This window comes from Oryctolagus cuniculus, chromosome 19, assembly GCF_964237555.1.
Source record: "Oryctolagus cuniculus chromosome 19, mOryCun1.1, whole genome shotgun sequence".
Lineage (NCBI taxonomy): Eukaryota > Metazoa > Chordata > Mammalia > Lagomorpha > Leporidae > Oryctolagus > Oryctolagus cuniculus.
The window spans coordinates 8,127,639-8,147,140 of NC_091450.1; the positions used below are offsets into that span (position 1 = coordinate 8,127,639).

Consider the following 19,502-nt stretch of genomic DNA (forward strand, 5'->3'; position numbering starts at 1 on the left):
AACTTGGGGCCGGTGCTGTGGCTCACTAGGCTAATCCTCCGCCTGCGGCACTAGTCCCTGGTCGGGGTGCCGGATTCTGTCCTGGTTGCCCCTCTTCCAGTCCAGCTCTCTGCTGTGGCCCGGGAATACAGTAGAGGATGGTCCTGGTCCTTGGGCCCTGCACCCGCATGGGAGACCAGGAGGAAGCACCTGGCTCCTGGCTTCAGATCGGCGCGGTGCGCCGGCCGCAAAGCGCCAGCAATAGTGGCCACTTGGGGTGTGAACCAACAGAAAAAGGAAGACCTTTCTCTCTCTCTCTTTCTCTCTGTCTAACTCTGCCTGTCAGAAAAAAAAAAAAAAAGCAACTGGGTGATTTTTTACCAAATTCTCTCCCTGAATGTAGATGCTCAAGCCAGTTACATTCCAAGCAGATGAAATTTTTAACTTTGACATTAAAGTCTAGGAATAAAAAACCGCAAATTTTGAACCATTGGCAATGATTATTGTTTCAGCCAACTCAATGGTCAACAACATAATGTACAAAAATTAATGACTTAATCATATGAGTCAATATTTTACATTACTTTTTGTATCATGGAAGAAGTATATAAGAATGGAAAAGCAAATAATATTTAGGTTTTTTTCTCAATTCCAAAGTTCTGAATTCCAAATTCTTGTTTTTAACTAAATATTTTATATTGACTATTAAATTATGATCTATTAATTTTAAAATCTGGTATCAAATATATTTTCACTTGGTGTATGCTATGACAATAATATACTAAAGCAAATTAAAAATATCAAACTGTAAATTTAAGTTTATACAGACCTGTGGCTGGATATTTTGATTTCCTTTAAGAATTTCTTGCTTTTCCCAGACTGTAATTTGTAAGTCATTGTGTGGTAGAGAAAAGCTATTTTTTTCTAATTCAGGTTCTATGTGTTTATCATTGTTTTTACTCCAATTGTCACATAGTAGCTTCTTGATCATTTGCCTATTTGGCTTTGTTTTCTGGTAAGAGTCTGTAATAGCAGAAAAAATTGTTCCTGTATAGTGACTTTTATTGTAATCATATGCTGTGTTTCCTTGGTGTAAGTAAGCTCCAAATATAAAAAGGCTTTCTAGACCACCATAGCGAGGAATGTGTCCTAAGCCTAATACATTTAATAGATTGTAATTTGCATTGTTAAGACTAGTTTCCTTGACAGATCTGTATAATTACTTAAATGTGCCATGTGGAACAGTTAGATAAAAGCTGTAATCTTTATAAAATAAAGATATAAAATAACCACAATATAGAATCAATCCAGGTGTTACATTGACAGATGAACAGATGAATGGATCAAGAAAACATGGTTACATATACACAGTGGAATATTGTTCAGTCATAATAAAGCATAGAATCCTGTCATTTGCAGCAATATGGATGAATCTGGAGGACACTATATTAAGTGAAATAGATCAGGCTAAGAAAGATAAAAACTGTGTGTTCTCACTTGTGAAAGCTGAAAAAATGAATCTCATAGAAATACAAAGTAAAACAGTGATTATGAGAGGCTGGAAAGAGGAGGGGGGAGCAAATGGAGAGAGGTTGGTAAATGGGTTCAGGAGTACAGTTGGATACAGTAATAGCTTCCAATGTTCTAGAGCAGAGTAGGATAACCGTCTTTGTATGAAGAGTCTTTACTTATTTTAATCAGCTTTTATTGTGTGCCAGATAAGTGTTAGGCACTGGGGTTTAAAGGATGTAAATTAAGATGACATAGATGGCTCTTTTATGGACGATTCCTGATCTGAGATTTAAAGACTGAGATTAGTTTAAAATATGTAGAGGACAGAAAAAAGTGACATTATCAAGAGAGGGAAAAACATGAAACGGGTGTAGTTGTCTGAAAAATAGGGGCTGGTGAAGCGGGCATCACCAAGAAGTTCAGTGATGCCAGAGAGAAGGGCAGACATAGGGCTGGTGCTGTGGTGTAGCAGGTAAAGCTGCAACCTGCAGTGCCGGCATCTCATGAGGGCACCAGTTTGAGTCTTGGCTGCTCTACTTCAGATCCAGCTCTCTTCTATGGCCTGGGAAATCAGTACAAGATGGCCCAACTCTTTGAGCCCTTGAACCCACTTGGGAGAACTGGAAAAGCCCCTGGATCCTGGCTTCAGATTGGCACAGCCCTGGCCATTGAGGCCATTTGGAGAGTAAACCAGCAGATGGAAGATCCCTCCTCCCTCCCTTTCTCTCTATTTCTCTCCATCTGCCTCTCTGCAACTCTGCCTTTCAAATAAATGAATAGTAAATGTTCACCATTGTTACTCAGTGGAAGTTTTAGAGCCATTAAGTATGAGAAAGTACTCAAAGGGATACAGCTGGGAAAGGAGGAAGTGAAATTATCCTTATTTGCAGATGACATGGTCCTGTATATAGGGAAAATGAAAGTCTCCACTAAAAGACTATTGGAATTCATAAAAAAGTTTTTTAAAGTTGCAGGACCAAAAATCAGCAGCCTTTGTAAACACAGAGAATGTCATGGCTGAGAAAGAGCTATTAAGATTAGTATTCACAATAACTACAAAAAATTTAATACCTTGTAATAAATTTAACTAAGGATGTGAAAGATATCTACAATGAAAAACATTATAAAACATTTATAAAAACATTGTAAAACATTAAAGAAAGAAGATAAAAAATGGAAAAAAATCATGCATGCTTGTGGATTAGGAGAATATCACCAAATTGTCCAAGTACCAACAGCAATTAAGAGACTCAAAGAGATGCCAATCAAAATAACAACATTTTTCTCAGATCTAGAATAGGGATGTTAAGATTGCCATGGAAGCTATGAGACCCTGAATAGCTACAATAATCTTAAACAGAAACAAAGTTGGAGGCACAACCATACCAGATTTGAAGACATACTAAAGGGCAGTTATAATCAAAGCAGCCAGGTACTGGCAAAAAATAGACATATAGACCAGTGGAACAGAATAGACACTCCAGAAATTAATACATGCATCTATAACTAATTAATCTTTGACAGTTAGCTAAAATCACTCATTGGAGAAAAGAAAAGATGCTTGGAAAATTGGATCTACATGTGCAGAAGAAAGAAAAAAGACCCCTACTTTATGCTTTCTACAATAATAAATTCAAAATGAATCAAGGATATAAATCTAGGGCATGATGCTATCAGTTTACTAAAGAAAAATGTCAGGGTACCTCTGCAAGACATTGGCATAGGAAAAGACTTCCTGATAGGGGCTGACGGTGTGGCGTGGTAGGTAGAGCTGATGTCTGCGGTGCCAGCATCCCCTATGGGTGCTGGTTCAAGACTTGGCTACTCCACTTCCAATCCTGCTCTCTGCTGTGGCCTGGGAAAGCAGTGGAGGACAGCCCAGGTCCTTGGGCACCTGCTCACACATGGGGGACCCGGAAGAAGCTCCTGAATTGTGGTCATTTGGGGAGTGAATCAGCGGATGGAAGATTCTCTCTCTCTCTCTCTCTCTCTCTCTCTCTCCCCCCCCTCTCTCCCCCTCTCTCCCCCTCCCTCTTTCTAACTCTGCCTTTCCAATAATAAAATTAATTAAATAAATAAATAGCTCAAGAAAACCAACAGCAACAAAATAAGCAATCCAATTAAGAAATGGGCATCAGGGCTGTCACTGTGGTGTAGCAGAAGCCACTCCCTGTAGTGCCAGCATCCCATATGTCTGTCAGTTTGAGTCCCGGCTGCTCCACTTCTGATCCAATTCTCTGCTATGGCCTGGGAAAGCAGTAGGAGATGGCCTAAGTCCTTGGGCCACTGTACCCACGTGGGAAGACCCAGAGGAGGCTTCTGGCTCCTGGCTGCAGATCTGTGCAGCTCTGGCTGTTGCAGCTAATTGAGGAGTGAACCAGTGGATGGAAGATCTCTCTCTGCCTCTCTTTCTCTCTCTGTGTAACTCTGACTTTCGAATAAATAAATAAAATCTTAAAAAAAATGGGCAAAGGTCTTGAACAGGCATTTTTCAAAAGATCAAATTCAAATGTCAAATAGATACATGAAAAAATACTCAGGATCACTAGTCATCAGGGAAATATAAATCAAAACCACAATGAGGTTTCACCTCAAACCTCTTTAGAATGTCTCTTATACAGAAATCAACAAATATCAAATATAGAAATGATGTGGGGAAAAAGTTACCCTAATCCACTGTTGGTGGGAATGTAAACTGCTACAACCACTGTGGAAGACAGTATGGAGATACCTCAAAAATCTGAACTTAGACCCACTGAATGTCCCAGCCATCTGCTTCCTGGGAATTTACCCAAATGAAAAGAAATCAGTGTATGAGAGAGTGATCTTGTAATCCAAAAACTGTACTTTGGAAATTTATATTTATTAAATAAAAGTTAAAAAAGAGTGATCTGTACAACCATGTTTATTGCAGCTCAATTCATAATAGCTAAGATATGGAATCAACCAAATGTCCATCCACTGATGACTGGGGAAATAAAATGTGGTGTATGTACACTATGGAATACTACAAGGATGTAAAAAGAATGAAGTCCTGTGTTTCACAACAGAATGGATGCAACTGGAAACCATTATACTTAAATAAGCCAGTCTTCAAAAGACAGATACCATGTTTTCTCTGATATGTGGCAGTTAATATAGAATACAAAAAATTACAGGGTTAAAAGGGAATCTTGTGATATGATTGCTTATATACCTGTGGAACTGTGGTCTTCCTACTTTCTATTTGTTCAATGTTGTAGTTAGTGGTGAATTAAGCCTGTGATTATAGAGTGGATTAAAATTATGTCACTGCAAAAAATTCACCTTTTAAAAGGTTCAAAACAGAATTATTTTATCATCCTCCACTTGATATACCTGTTTCAACTACTTTTTTTTACTTCCTGAATCCTCTACCTTTCTTACTCTTATTTCCTCTTTTTTACTTCTGTGTGTTTTGATTTTCCTCAGATCAAAAATTCCCTTTAAATGGAACTAAAATTCAGTTTCTTCAGTGGCACTCACAATTTAAGCTGTTGCTGATGGCTGGTAAAATGCAAAATTATCAGCATTTTACTTACCTTTTTCCTTACTATGCATATAATAGGTTAGTTCCTTTTATTATTAGAACTTATCTGTGCTCATATTTTAGACAAACATTCTGTCAAATGACTTTTAAAAAATTAGCTCTTACCTTGTAGTTGTTCATTTATATCTTTCCTTCTTTGATCAGCAGGCCCACATTTGCCATCATATTTCTGAAGAGGACATTTAGAAATATGCTGTAATAATTAGTGTCAACAATAAGTTATATAAATACTTCACAGGTTCTAAGCAAATAAACAAATTTCAAATTTTAAAAGCATTTCAGCTTACAAGTAACAGAAGCATATATTGATACTAAAGTGAGTTTTTCCCAGTAAATATTTTCAAAAAGTTATAGTAATATTTAAGAACAGTATTTATTTCCTTAGCTTCCCAAATATGCCAGGCACTTATTTACACACTTTTCTTCACATATAATATAAAAATGACAAGAAATATGGTTATCCCATTTCATATGTCCTGGCCATTCCCCAGTGCTAAAAACAAATTGATATTTGAATGAGATCCACTGTTCCAGGACTCGGTTCATTCTTTCCTCTTCCTAGACTGTCACAGGGATGGTGCATTCTTACCCTTCAGGCAGCAGCTTCAGTACCAAACTCAGAAGGATCTTCTCTGACTATGAAATTCCACACCCATTTCCATGCCCAGGGTGAGCCCACAGTGACTACACTCCCCACCCACACGTTCACAGGAACCACAAAAAGGATCTGTTTGGCCTCAGTGTGAGCCCAGAACCCTCTGCAATGACCCACCCCAGGTCCTCAGTGAAATCTGAGCCTCAGAAGCTGGATACAGTGATTCCTAGAGAACCAGCTATCCCCCATGCCCTATCATGGCATTACAGCACACTCAGTCATAGCATGCAGGGCTCCACAGGCACAGGGAGCAGGCTGTTCTGTCTACAGCCTAGAGGTTTTCCCAGAGCCAGCTGCTTGTCAGTGCTCCACCTTGGTAGGTTGAGTCTGGGTGCACATTGATAGAGTAAGGGGCGGAAAGTGCCTCTCAAGCCTCAGTGGGCTTCCTGCCCCCTGCCAGCCAACAGAATCAAAGTCAGTGGGGACTTTGGGTTTATCCCTCCAATAACATTCCCTAGTTGTGCATGCAGGCAAGGCACAACAGCCTCTGCTTGTCTTATTAAGATGGTGTTTCTTCCCTGCTAGTTGCCAGATGCCTTTATGGGGGGATCAGAAGAAAACCATGTGTTCTCCCTTCATGAGGCTAGGTGGACACCCTGACCCTGCTAGTGTTCCAGGCCAAAATCAAAACAAGTTTGGTGTGCAAAGATCTCCCTTTGGTGATATCACCAAACAGGTTGCTGCAGACTCCTCTCATTTCACTTCAAGAAGATGGTATCTCCTACAGTCCCTGGCTGTGGGAGTTGCTGGTGATGTCCCCACTCACTCCTGGGTGTTTGTACTGTCCACACTGCTCCATGGTGTCTCTCTTCTTTCTGTAGAATTTCCACTGCAAACCTCTCTTCAGCTTCTCCTGGGAATGCAGTTACTCTGCTTTTCTTTATCTCTCTCAGGCCAAAATCAACATGTTTCTCCCTATTTAACAATCTTGGATCTCCCTTTTAATACCTTATTTCTAAGTGCTCTAGGAAATATATAAATATTACCTAATTTCCAATAGCTCACAGCGATGAAGGAGCTTACATGAATACTTATAGTACCAAATACAAAAATTTCTAAAATTTTAATCTTTAGAAAGTGATATAAGGACTTAAATTAGATTTTTTTAAACAAACAACAGTCCAAAATATTTCTGGGCCAGCACTGTGGTGCAGAGGGTTAATGCCCAGGCTTGAAATGCTGGCATCCCATATGGGCACTGGTTCTAGTCCCAGCTGCTCCTCTGCTATGGCATGGGAAAGCAGAAGGTGGCTCAAGTGCTCGGGCCCCTGCACCCATGTGGGAGACCTGGAGGAATCTCCTGGCTTCAGATCGGTGCAGCTCTGGCTGTTGCAGCCATCTGGGGAATAAACCATGGATGGAAGCCTCTCTCTCTGTCTCTACCTCTCTAACTCTGTCTTTCCAAATAAAGAAAATTAATCTTTTTTTTTTGACAGAGTGGACAGTGAGAAGAGAGACAGAGAGAAAGGTCTTCTTTTTCCATTTGTTCACCCCACCAATGGCAACTGGGCCGGCGCACAGCAGCTGGCACACTGCGCTGATCTGAAACCAGGAGATAGGTGCTTTCTCCTGGTCTCCCATGTGGGTGCAGGGTCCAAGGACTTAGGCCATCCTCCACTGCCTTCCCGGGCCACAGCAGAGAGCTGGACTGGAAGAGGAGCAACCGGGATGGAATCTGGTGCCCTAACTGGGACTAGAACCCGGTGTGCTGGTGCTGCAGGCAGAGGATTAGCCTATTGAGCCGTGGCACTGGCCAATAAAATAAATCTTTTTAAAAAAATTCTGAAATTAATTTTTTTCATATGTTGTTAAGAGTTTATGCTTCTAGAACTTATTATTGTATTGGGAAAAACATGTATTCTCTTATATGCAGAGTTTTAACTATGCAGTTAATGGAATGACTTAGAAAAAAGAGTGGAATCCATTGTGACCCAAAATTGAAATTTCCATAATTTCTAATATCACAATAGTCTAAGTTCAGAACCAAGAATAGAAATGGGGAAAATTGTCTCCTAAAAATTACATGATGGCAAAATAAAAGATCTAAGAAAAGAAAAAAATTCCCTGACATATGCTAACAGTTTCAGAACTGAAGCACACCAGGGAGATCCCATGATTACTATAACAGCTAATTTGGTTCATTCATGATTTGTTTAGGCACATCCATTCTAAAAGGTTGATATGATTTAAAAGTCACAGTGTTTTATAAATGCACCCTTGACCAAATTTTATATTCCCTCTAGTGCAGTAAAGTGTTTCCTATTAATGTTCCCCTATATATTTCTCAGCCCATTCTTTTCACTCTTACCTTTTTAAAGTGTATACTTATTTTTGATATTTACCAAACTAAAAACATTTTAAAATGACAACTAATCATATTTCTACAAAATTATTTTCTCTAACCAACTTTCCATTAAACATGTGAGATGATGATACATAGAGCACTGCTCTATTTTAAAAGTAAATAATATATAAGGTCGGTGCCGTGGCTCACTAGGCTAATCTTCCACCGTGCGGCACTGGCACACCGGGTTCTAGTCCCGGTTGGGGCACCGGATTCTATCCCGGTTGCCCCTCTTCCAGGCCAGCTCTCTGCTGTGGCCAGGGAGTGCAGTGGAGGATGGCCCAGGTCCTTGGGCCCTGCACCCCATGGGAGACCAGGATAAGTACCTGGCTCCTGCCATCGGATCAGTGTGGTGCGCCGGCCATGGCAGCCATTGGAGGGTGAACCAAGGGCAAAAGGAAGACCTTTCTCTCTGTCTCTCTCACTGTCCACTCTGCCTGTCAAAAAAAAAAAAAAAAAAGTAAATAATATATAGAACTAAATTCTGACCAAGAACATTTGTTTCATAATAGAGCATTTACCTTGGCATCAAAATCGTAGTCTTTTTCTTCTGATTTAGACAATGGATCACCAAGATGAAGTTTGATGGCAAGTCTTTAGAGAAAAATACATAAAAGTGTGAGAGATCAGTTATCTGTATATTTGATTATCCTTTATATAATTAAATTTGCCCTTTTAAAAAAGATTTATTTATTTGAAAGTCAGAGTTGCAGAGAGAGAGAAGGAGAGGAAGAGAGAGAGAAAGAGGTCTTCCATCCTCTGGCTCACTCCCCAGTTGGCTGCAATGGCCGGAGCTGTGCCAATCCAAAGCCAGGAGCCAGGAGCTTCTTCCAGGTGTCCCATGTGGGTGCAGGGGCCCAAGCACTCAGACCATCTTCTACTGCTTTCCCAGCCCATAGTAGAGAGCTGGACTGGAAGAGGAGCAGCCGGGACTAGAACCCATATGGGTGCATTGACCTGTGCCCCAGCACAGGCCCCTCATTACTTCAATTTTAATTCTCAACTTGCTGATACTGGACAGAAAAACAAAGTTTTGAAATATGCTAGAGTTCTGAGAGAATATATGAAGTATGTAATATGTGTTCAGGTCAAATTTGATAAATGGATTGCAGGAAGGTTAAATACAGTTGGAAAGTTCAACATCTTTTTAAAGAAAAAGTCCAAAAGGTAAAGAAATAATTTTTCTATAGTAATGACCATTTATTTTTGCTGTTTTTAATTTTCAGAAGGACACATAATATAAAATGGTTATTATCAATACATAAGCAATAAAGTTTATAGTATGAAAAATATATAATTAAAAGCATAAATAATAATAGAAACCCAGATAAAAAATTTCCTTTACTTTGGAAGAGGTTAAAAGTTAGTATAAATAATCCATAAACATTTAATTGCAAGTAACTCATTTTATCTTGCTAGATTCATATTTTTCCTCTTTCCAAGGATTCTTCTGTTATTAACCTTTTATTAGAATTTTTATGTGTTCATTGTAGAGATAACAAATAAAAAAGAAAATTTCACATATAAATCACCAGCCTGAAATATCACCTTTTATCATATTTTGTACATTTTCTTAGCTAACATACGCATAAACTGATTTTTTCCTTACATGGCATACCAGATATATCTGTGCATGCCCACATATATCTGTCTATGCCACTTTCAGTGGTCGTACATGACTGCATCCTGTAGATGCATTATAGTTGGTAACATCCATTGGGAGTTCTTCTTAGTAAGTTGCTATTTTAAGTAGCGCTGGGTAAATAAATTGATTTATCTTTGGCTACTTTTGAAATATACTGTTATATAATATAATTGAAGAGTAGAATGCATGCATTTTTAAATGTTGTACAATACACAACATGAAATTGTTTATTTTAAAAGTCATAGGCAACATAACCTTTAAGCAACACTGTACATTCTGCTCTTTATTCTCACAAATTGATAGAAAACAGTATTTTAATTCCCATTTTAGCTTTTTTTTAAAGTCACAAGAATTTTATTATAGTAAACAGTCTCATGGTATTTGACAGAACTCAGAACTCTTCTTTGAGATAGGTTCAAATCTGTGAAAACAAAGCCAGCCATAATGAAGTCTTTATTTAAAAAAAAAATCAAACAACCAAAGATACATTTCATAAAGCAAAATATAAAAACAGAAGCCAAAAACAACAGAAAAGATAGCTAAGCAATAGATTTAAGAAACTTTGATTCCATCCATCTGACTTGTTGGTAACTGTTCTGTTTGTCCTTCCACTGCTATCTCTGTAAAAGTGGTATGATAATTTAAGACAACCTAAGATCTATTAGAAGCTTTAAGGAATTATTTAAAAAGTGTTCAAATGTTTTACAAATACTACCAACAAACACATTATACTTTTTATCTTGCTCCAGTGAAAGTGTCTCTTTAAATCAGACTCTGCTCTGTAAGTTTCAAACTCTCATCTAGAAAGATGTTAGCTTTCTTCCCAAGTAATACTCGGTTTATCACAACATTTCTGATTAAGACAGACAAGTAATACCAGAATTGTCCTACCTAAGGCAAAAAGAACTTTAGCACATTTGGTAGTCCCTAGACTCAGTTCAATCAAATGATGAGTCATTCAATTAATATTTTATTAATTGTTACTCAAGCATTTTTCAAGTATCATTTTGAAATTACATCCTATCTCAGTGTGAGGTATCTTAAACAGGAAGAATTTCATTTCTGTTAATATCTGCAGTGCCAGCTGTTTCATTAAATAGATATTTTTCTCTTTAAGAAGCTGCTCCAGTGAAGAATCATTTCTTATATATCATGTCCAGATCCAAAAAGAAACATTTTTCTGTGAAAAGAAATACTCAAGAAATGTGAAAACTTTCTGTAATCAAAGGATTGCCTACCTCTTAAAAGCATGTAATCACCCCTACAGTTTGGTGAAGAATTAAAAGTTTTCTCTAGTGGCTTACAGCTCATCAGATGTACTGTTCACCTTTGGTAATTCACATTCTTCACTGTTCTGACAACCCTGAAGGATGTCCTTGTAGTAGTTCTTCAGATCCTCATACAAAGAAACAGTTTCCTGTGAGTGAGCCAAGGGTAACACCTTTTCATTCAGGAACATCTGCACTTGGAATTGTTCTTTAGGAGTCAGCGTCCTCACAATGGTAAAACACAAATATCAGGTTTGAGGCATAAGGTACAATGTGACCACTTCGGAACTTCCGATGCATTTGTTCCTTATAATTATAAGCTGTCAGGGGCTCCTTGTCTTTGAAGTAGCCCATGAGAGAAAGCAGTGGTAGAAGGGTCTCTGCATGACTAAACTGGAGAATGACTGGAGAAGAAATCGGTTGAGATCTTTGCTTCTGTTCAACTGCTTTGTCTAAGTGCTGGAAGATATCCTGAAACAAGGTGCAACTGGATCGACTATTAATAGTATAGCCATGTCCTCTTTTCCAGTACTGTTTCAGGTCATTTAAATATTCTAATACCTTTGCATCGTCTATGTCAAAAACATCACACCAAGGAGACTTAACACCTTTAATTGCCAGGTCAAATGAACAGGTAAAAAAAGCTACCTGAATTAAATCTGCATTTAAATCATTTACTGGCACTTGCAAAGTAGCTGCAACTTTCTTTAAAATGTTCTGCATTTCTGGTCCAGTTTTGAAGGCTTCTACGTGATAAAGAGCCGTAGCATTCCTTCCCATTTCAGTTAAAAACTTCTCACAATGATCAAAGAATCTCATCAATTTATCATTAATCCTTGGAGGTCCACACTCCATATCTGCGACGTCCGGCGGCGGCAACCCAGGGTGGTAGTGCTGCCACAGCCCCTGCAGGAAGGCGGCGCCGCTGTCTACGCAGCGGTGCTTGGAGCTGGTGAGGAGACGGAGGCGGCCGTAGTTCTCCCGGCTGAAGTGGGCCGGGAACAGCGATGCCAGGCGTAGCGCCAGCTGTCGCATGTCCTGCCGTCCCTTTTCCACCAGCTGCCCGTCCATCCAGTCGGCGTACCCCAGGGGCCAATCGGCCAGCGCCGCGCCCAGGTGGCGACCGCCCGCACTGCTGCGGCCGCGGGCCTGCAGCAGCCCGTGCAGCTGCCTCAGCTTGCGTATCTGTTTAGCTGTGGGGTAGCGGGTGCCATGGCGGATGAGGGCGACCAGCTGCACCGGGGTGCAGGTGCACCTCGGGGTCCAAAACCAGCCTGGGGTTGACATCCTCGTAGCGAGTCTTGGTGCCAAAGTAGGGGCTCAACACCGAGGCCACTGGGTCACTGGGCCCCAGGAGAGAGCAGCACACGAGAGATGAGAGCAACGCCGCAGCCAGGGCCACGGCAGGTGCTACGGCAGCCCCCATTTTAACTTGAAGTTTTTGTCTTGAGGCCTGACATTGTGGTGCAATGAGTTAAGCTGCCACTTGGAATTCCAGCATCCTGTATCAGAGTTCTGGTTTGGGTCCCGCCTGCTGAACTTCGATCCAATTTCTTGCTAATGAGCTTGGGAAGGCAGTGGAAGGTGGCTTAAGTATTTGGGTCCCTGAAACTCACGTAGGAGACCAGGATGGGGTTCCTGGATCCTGGCTTCACCCTAGCCAGACTTGGCTGTTGTGACTATTTGATAAGTGAACAGTAGATAAGACTGCTTCCCTCCCTCCCTCCCTCCCTCCCTCCCTCCCTGTCTCTCCTTCTATCCCTCTCTCCCTCCTTCCCATTTTCTCTCCACCAACTCTTCCCATCTCTGTAACTCTTTCAAATAAATTATTTTTAGAAAGTTTTTATTTAATAAATATAAATTTATTTATTTTTCTTTTGTTTTTATTTGACAGAGTTATATAGATAGTGAGAGAGAGAGAGCGAGAGATAGAGAGAAAGGTCTTCCTTCTATTGGTTCACCCCCCAAATGGCCACTATGGCCAGCGCTGTGCCGAAATGAAGCCAGGAGCCAGGTGCTTCTTCCTGGTGTCCCATGCAGGTGCAGGGGCCAAGCACTTGGGCCATCCCCCACTGCCCTTCCAGGCCACAGCAGAGAGCTGGACTGGAAGAGGAGCAACCGGGACTAGAACCCAGCACCCATGTGGGATGCCAGCACCACAGGTGGAGGATTAACCAAGGGAGCCATGGTGCCAGCCCCAATAAATTTAAATTTCATAAGTACAACTTTTGGATTATAGCTGTTCTTCCCCCCATAACCACCCTCCCACCCCCAAACTGTCCCACCTCCTACTCCCTTTCCCATCCCATTCTTCATTAAGATTCATTTTAAATTATCTTTATACACAGAAGATCAACTCTATACTAAGTAAAGATTTCAGCTGTTTGCACCCACAAAGACACACGAAGTATAAAGTACTGTTTGAACACTAGTTTTACTGTTAATTCTCATAGTACAACTCATTAAGGACAGAGGTCCTACATGGGGAGCAAAGTGCACCGTGAATCCTGTTGTTGATTTAACAATTTACACTCTTATTCATGACCTCAGTGATTCCCTGAGGCTCCTGTCATGAGCTGCCAAGGCTATGGAAGCCTTTTGAGTCCACAAACTCCATCAGTATTTAGACAGGGCCACAAGCAAAGTGGAAGTGCTCTCTTCCCTTCAGAGAAAAGTACATCCTGCTTTGATGACCCCTTATTAGGCAGATTAGAATGCCTTAAGGGCTGATTCTGAGGCCAGAGTGCTGTTTAGGGCATTTGTCATTCTATGAGTCTGCTCTGTATCCCGCTTCCCATGTTGGATCATTCTCTCTTTTTAATTCTATTAGCAGAAACTTGATCTTATTTATGTGATCCCTTTGACACTTAGTCCTTTCTATATGATCAGTTACACACCTAATATGACCACTTTAATGTGTAAGATGGCATTAGCACCTGCCAACATAATGGAATTTGGAGTCCCATGACAAATTCTTAGCTTTACTCTTAGGTGTAAGTCCATGGGAACATGTGCCGAACTGTACATCTCCTCCCTCTCTTATTCACATTCATATATTTTTTTAAACAGGGATCAATTTTCAATTGGATTTAAACAACTAAGGATAATTTTGTGTTAAGTAAAAAGTTTAACCAATGGTATTAAGTAGAAAAAGAAAATACTAAAAAGGATAAAATAGCTGTTCCTAAGCAGTCAGAACAAGGGCTGATCAAGTCATTGCTTCTCATAGTGTCAGTTTCACTTCTACAGGTTTCCTTTTAGGTGCTCAGTTAGTTGTCACAGATCAGGGAGAATATATGATATTTGAATATAGCGCTACCATATGACCTAGCCATCTCACTCTTTGGAATTTACCCAAGGGAAATTAAATCAGCAAATAAAAGGGCTTTCTGCACCTCCATGTTTATTGCAGCTCAATTCACAGTAGCTAAATGCCTGTCAATGGAAGACTGGATAAAAAAATTATGGGATATGTAAACTAAGGAATACTACACAGTGGTAAAAAATGAAATCTGGTCATTTGCAACAAAATGGAGGAATCAAGAAAACACCATACTGAGTGAAATAAGCCAGTCCCAAAGGGACAATTAGCAAATAAATAAATTATTAAAAATTCTTTCTCTTACCAAGGAGAATAAATCCTTTTTTCTATGCCATTGGTTGCTAATTGGCAAAAAAGTACTTTGTTTATTTCAAAGAATTCTCTGTAAAGTGGATTTTTCATCTGAAATATATATTTTGTAAGTGTTTTGGAAAATAGTTGTTATTTATTTTTGTATTTTATACAAGTCATTTTAATTTTTAAATTTATTTTTATTTTCTTTTTGTTTAAAAAGAAGTGAATGAGGCAGAAAGAACTTTCCATTTCCTGGTTGACTCCTCAAGTGCCCACAACAGCCAGGTCTGGGGCATGCTGAAGCCTGAAATCTCTGAGTCTCCCATTTGGGTTCCTGGGACCCAACTACTTGCACCTTCACTTCCATCAGCCCCAGGCTTACATCCCCAGAACGCTGGACTTGGAAGCAGAGCTGAGACTTCACCTCAGGCATCCATGGAATGCAGGTGTCTCAGGTGGTATCTGAACCCCTGTGCCAAATGCCAGGGGGATTTAGTTTTTATTTTACTCAGTGAGCCTTCAGAATGATTGCTTTTGAGGAAACCGTTAGTAAGGCTTTTGATCACACAAAGCCATTGAAGGGACTGTGTTTTCTCCTAGCACTTTTCTCGTTTTGTGTATTTAAAATTGGTAATATTTAGTACATCAAGAATGTAGTTTTGTGACATAAAATCCTAGCCAGTTTCCCCAAATTAACAGGCATCATTTGTAAGTAATCCACCTTTGCCTAGTAATATGAAACATGACCACTATCAACTTGTAATTTCTTACATATATTTGGAGTTTTAGTCACTTATCTTCATTTATTGGTCAATAAATTGTTCAGTGGTCAGTAAAATATGGAAATTTGCACATTTTTTATAATCACAAGGCCATTCTTTATATATTACAAATCAGTGTCATCAGAACAGTAAGATCATGTGTAACTCAAAAAGTTTAAACCCCTCCTGTTTTATTTGGTTTATATAAAATAGAAAAACAGATGAGCTCACATTTCGAGAAAAAAATGAGTCTTCCTGTTCAGGAACATGAAACGATCTTCCCGCTTCAATGTTTCCTTCTCAGATCTTTCAGAAGGGTAGGTGTGCGCTGACAGGAAATGTGTGCACGGATATAAAAGGGATACTGGATTCCACTCAAAGAATTTCAGCCCAGAAACTGATATATTATGGAAATTTTTCTCTCATCTCCACTTTTCTATAATGCATACAGCAGTGTGTGTGTGTAACGTGTACACTAAGCTTTGTCGAGTTTGGTTGATGATGTCACTTTAAGTGGCCAATACAGCAGTCTGTGAGGAGAACTGTGAGTAGACGAGAAGCAGCTGAAGTTTCGGCTCTGTTGCAGCTTCTCAGAAGCCGGCCGAGGCGCTCGGGTTCCCTGTCCCAGGCGCTGCGGGGTCAGCACAGGTGGCGACCCTGCATCGCGGTGACAGGAGGGCCCCGGGAGGTGCGGGCTTCTCCCGTCACTGCCAGCTCGCCGTCCCCTACCTCTTCTGGTCCCTGTCATTTTCTCCCAGCCAAATCTTCTCGCGGACCCTGTGGCGCGGACGATAGACCAGCCGCGCTTGATTCCCGGAATCCCCAGAGGTATCAACGGAGAAGCCCAAGAGCCGCCTGCTCCTCCTACCCGCCAAGGTGAAAATCTTCTTCATCGCCCCTGCCGGCGGCTCTGGAGCCCTGGCTCTGGGCGGATAACAGTGGCCAAACAGCCAGGGAATGCGTGTGTGGAGAGGGTGGGGGCGGGGGCGTGCGGCGGAGGTGGGGGGGCGGCCGGTTCGCTGCGCATGTGCAAGCTCCAGGGGTTCCCAAACAGCGATTATTCTGCCTGTAAAATTGACGATACGTGCCTGAGTGTTAGGGACGTTTTGCAAAAGAAAGACTCATCGCTGTGCACAAGCCATCTCTGCACTCACCTGGGACTCCAGTGGTGGAAACTTCACCACGATGAAGGCCTCATTTCAGGGAAGACGCTCCTTGCCCCTGGTTTATGACCCCTTCTACATCCTTCTGGGTCCCAGCCAGTATCCCTTGAAATTTAGGGGGTTCACAACAAAAAGCTGTTTTCATGAGTTCCTGCAGGTGGCGGTATGTGTCATTATGTGAGTCTGTGAGAACTCAATGCGCATCTTGCAGAAAACACACAACCCCACTTATGCACACCTCGTGTTGTTCGCTCTTTGACTCAGGGTTACCTTTAAGGTTTTCTGACTTTCACTTCTTGCGATTTTCCCTAAGTGAATCTTTAGTCCATGACGACTTTTGGAGCATAGTGTAATATTTAAGAGCTTCTTTTAAAAACAGCTTTTCAGAGACCTTCTTGTACCCAACAGTTCATCTTTTGGCATTAGGTTAAAGGTCACTTTATTTTATCTGAAGTTCTGTTTCTAGGTTCTGTTTCTGAGTGTTACTGTCTGCTTCGTGAAACAGAACAGCACTGCCTTTGCTTCTTTATCAATAAAATGTACAGCATTTTGATGTCCGTTACAGTATCAAGTTTCTGCCTCCTTATTCCTCTTTTTAGTGTTCTTTTGGTAGTGTTTACATTATTTTAGATGAATTGTTAATTACTTTGCCAAATCGGAGGATTCCTTAGTGGGATTTGATTTTAATTGAGTTAGGAAAATAATTTTAACAGAATCAATCTTTTGTAACAGTCCTACTGGGTAAATATTGTCTTTGTTTAATTCTTAATTTAGAACTTTATTTATTTGAGAGCGAGCAAGCGCCCCCAGCTCCTCCTCTGGTTCTTACTCCAAATGCCCTCGATGGCTAGGATTGGGCCACCCTGAAGCCAGGAGCTATGAACTCAATCATGGTCTCCCATTTGGGTTGCGGACCCAAGTACTTGTGCCATCACCTGGGACATACCAGGATGCACGTTAGTAGGAAGCTGGAATTGAGAGGAGCTGGGGAAGGGGCAGTGTTGTGACGTGGTGTTAAAGCTGCCACGTGTGACGCAGCATCCTATATGGGCCGTGGTTTGTGTCCTGGTGACTCCACTTACCATCCAGCTGCCTGAGAATGGTCTGGAATAAGCAGAGGAAGCAGGCTCAAGTGTTGGGGCCCTGCTGCTGACGTGGGAGGCCGAGACGTTGCTAGTTTCTGGCTTCATTGTCTCTCTCAACTCTGGCTTTCAAAATAAAAATAGTTAAAAAAAAAAGCAGAGAGGAGCTGTAACTCAAAACCTGATACTCTGAAATGGAATGTGGGTGTTCCAACTGGTGTCTTAACTGGCAGGCCACAGGTCTACCCCTGTACTACACATTTTACATGAATTATTGTGAATTACCATCTCAAACAGTTTTTGCAACAAAACAAACTTTTACCTCAATTTTCTATCAACTTTTTGAAATACCCACATTTGTGTATATGTGATTTCAATAACTTGAGTAAGAAACATGTGAGTACAACTTCCAAACAAGGTTTTAAAGTATTTAACTGCCTAACACCAGTTTCTTTCTTGGTCCTTCCTGATTTTCCCGTTATCTCCAGCTGAGCAGAGTTGGAATCCTGAAAGCCTCCAGCCCTGGGTATGCTGCATTGCTGTTGATGACAGGTCACAGAGACATACCAGTTTAGATGCTCTACCCTGATCATGCCCATAGCACATACAAGCTAAAAGTTTGTTGCAATTCCCAATAGTCTTCCAACATTAGCATGAAATTTATGAAGAATAAATGAAAATTAATACCAGTATTTCAGTTCTCACTTCTGATTTTTTAAGATTTATTTTATTTATTTGAATGAGTGAGTTACAGATGAAATGATTTATGAGAAAAGGTGCATTGCTAATCCACTTGAATTGACACCCAGTCAGCAAAGTTTCCTGGCCTCATCCCTAAACATCAACTGAGGTTTTCATTATCCATGGAGAAATACCCATGATTTCACTTTCAATATTAAACCATGGCCATCATTTATAACTTTACTATTCACATTGAAGTGAGGATTAAATTTTGTTTTATATTGTTCAGATGACTGCTGAGGTGTCTGAACACCTGCATTGACATATTTCCTATTTCATAGTCCATATTGCCATGTTTTTCATGCTACTTCTGGGATCCCCCTTAACTTGTGTTTCTCTGCCTGTCTTTGCACATGTTTTTACTGTGTCATTTGAATGGTGGAAGATTATAATTGACCTTTAATAAATGGTAACCTCTCTATTATGAATTGGATATGACTTGCTCCCCCAGATCATTTAAACTCCAGAGTCTTATGTTGACAATTGATCAATTTAAAGTAGATACTTGTTCTAATTATGGCTTTTGTTAGGTGAATCTGCTGGAGGAGACTTTAGGTCTTGCAGGCTTGCCCTCAGAGAGTGGTTCTCATGAGAAGATTGGTTGTTTAACCTTGGCGTGCTTGCTGTGTCTCTCGCTGTGTTTCCAGGCTCACCATGGGATCATCCCTCCACACAGGCTTCACCATCGCCAGCCTCACCAGAGCTAGTCTATGTGGCTGTCTGATATTCAACTAAGGATCTCCGAGCTGTAAGCAAAAATAAGCATTTTCTTTCCTGAGTAGCTCCTCTCTTGTATGTTAAAGTAATGAAAAGCTGACTAACCTTCCATACCAATCACAGGAGAAAGCACGGCCCTCCTGTATGTGGTGTTCAGCAGCAAGGTAGGTGCCATGCATACCAGAGCTGGCAATTTTTTCTTTCCATTTACTAGTCCTCTGCACCTCAAGGCAGGCAGCCCACATCATACACCCAGAAACCCCAAAGTGATGTTGGTGGGGCAAGTCAGTTACTGTGTCAGCTCTGAATTTTGCAGGGTTTTGGAATGCCTAGATCATGATACTGCTTCTACGATGTGTTCAGGTCATATTTGATAAATGGATTGCAAGAATAATTTAATATAGTTGGAAAGTTCAACATCTTTAAAGAAAAACTCCACATCTAAAGAAAG

General features: G+C 40.7%; 1 protein-coding gene and 1 pseudogene across 1 annotated transcript in view; both read right to left on the bottom strand.

The window, feature by feature from the left end:
- The window catches only part of LOC103348607 (ankyrin repeat domain-containing protein 26), a 33,520-nt gene extending 17,205 nt beyond the window's left edge, over positions 1 to 16,315 (bottom strand). The window contains exons 1-4 of the mRNA XM_070064911.1: positions 16,078 to 16,315; positions 8,580 to 8,652; positions 5,165 to 5,228; positions 809 to 1,002 (exon numbers count right to left, since the gene is read on the bottom strand). Of these exons, the coding sequence (XP_069921012.1) occupies positions 809 to 1,002; positions 5,165 to 5,228; positions 8,580 to 8,652; positions 16,078 to 16,241 (495 nt within the window). The 5' untranslated portion in view covers positions 16,242 to 16,315. The remainder of the gene's footprint in view (positions 1 to 808; positions 1,003 to 5,164; positions 5,229 to 8,579; positions 8,653 to 16,077) is intronic.
- On the bottom strand, positions 10,908 to 12,275 carry LOC100350561 (multiple inositol polyphosphate phosphatase 1 pseudogene; annotated as a pseudogene).
- Positions 16,316 to 19,502: the final 3,187 nt, after the last annotated feature.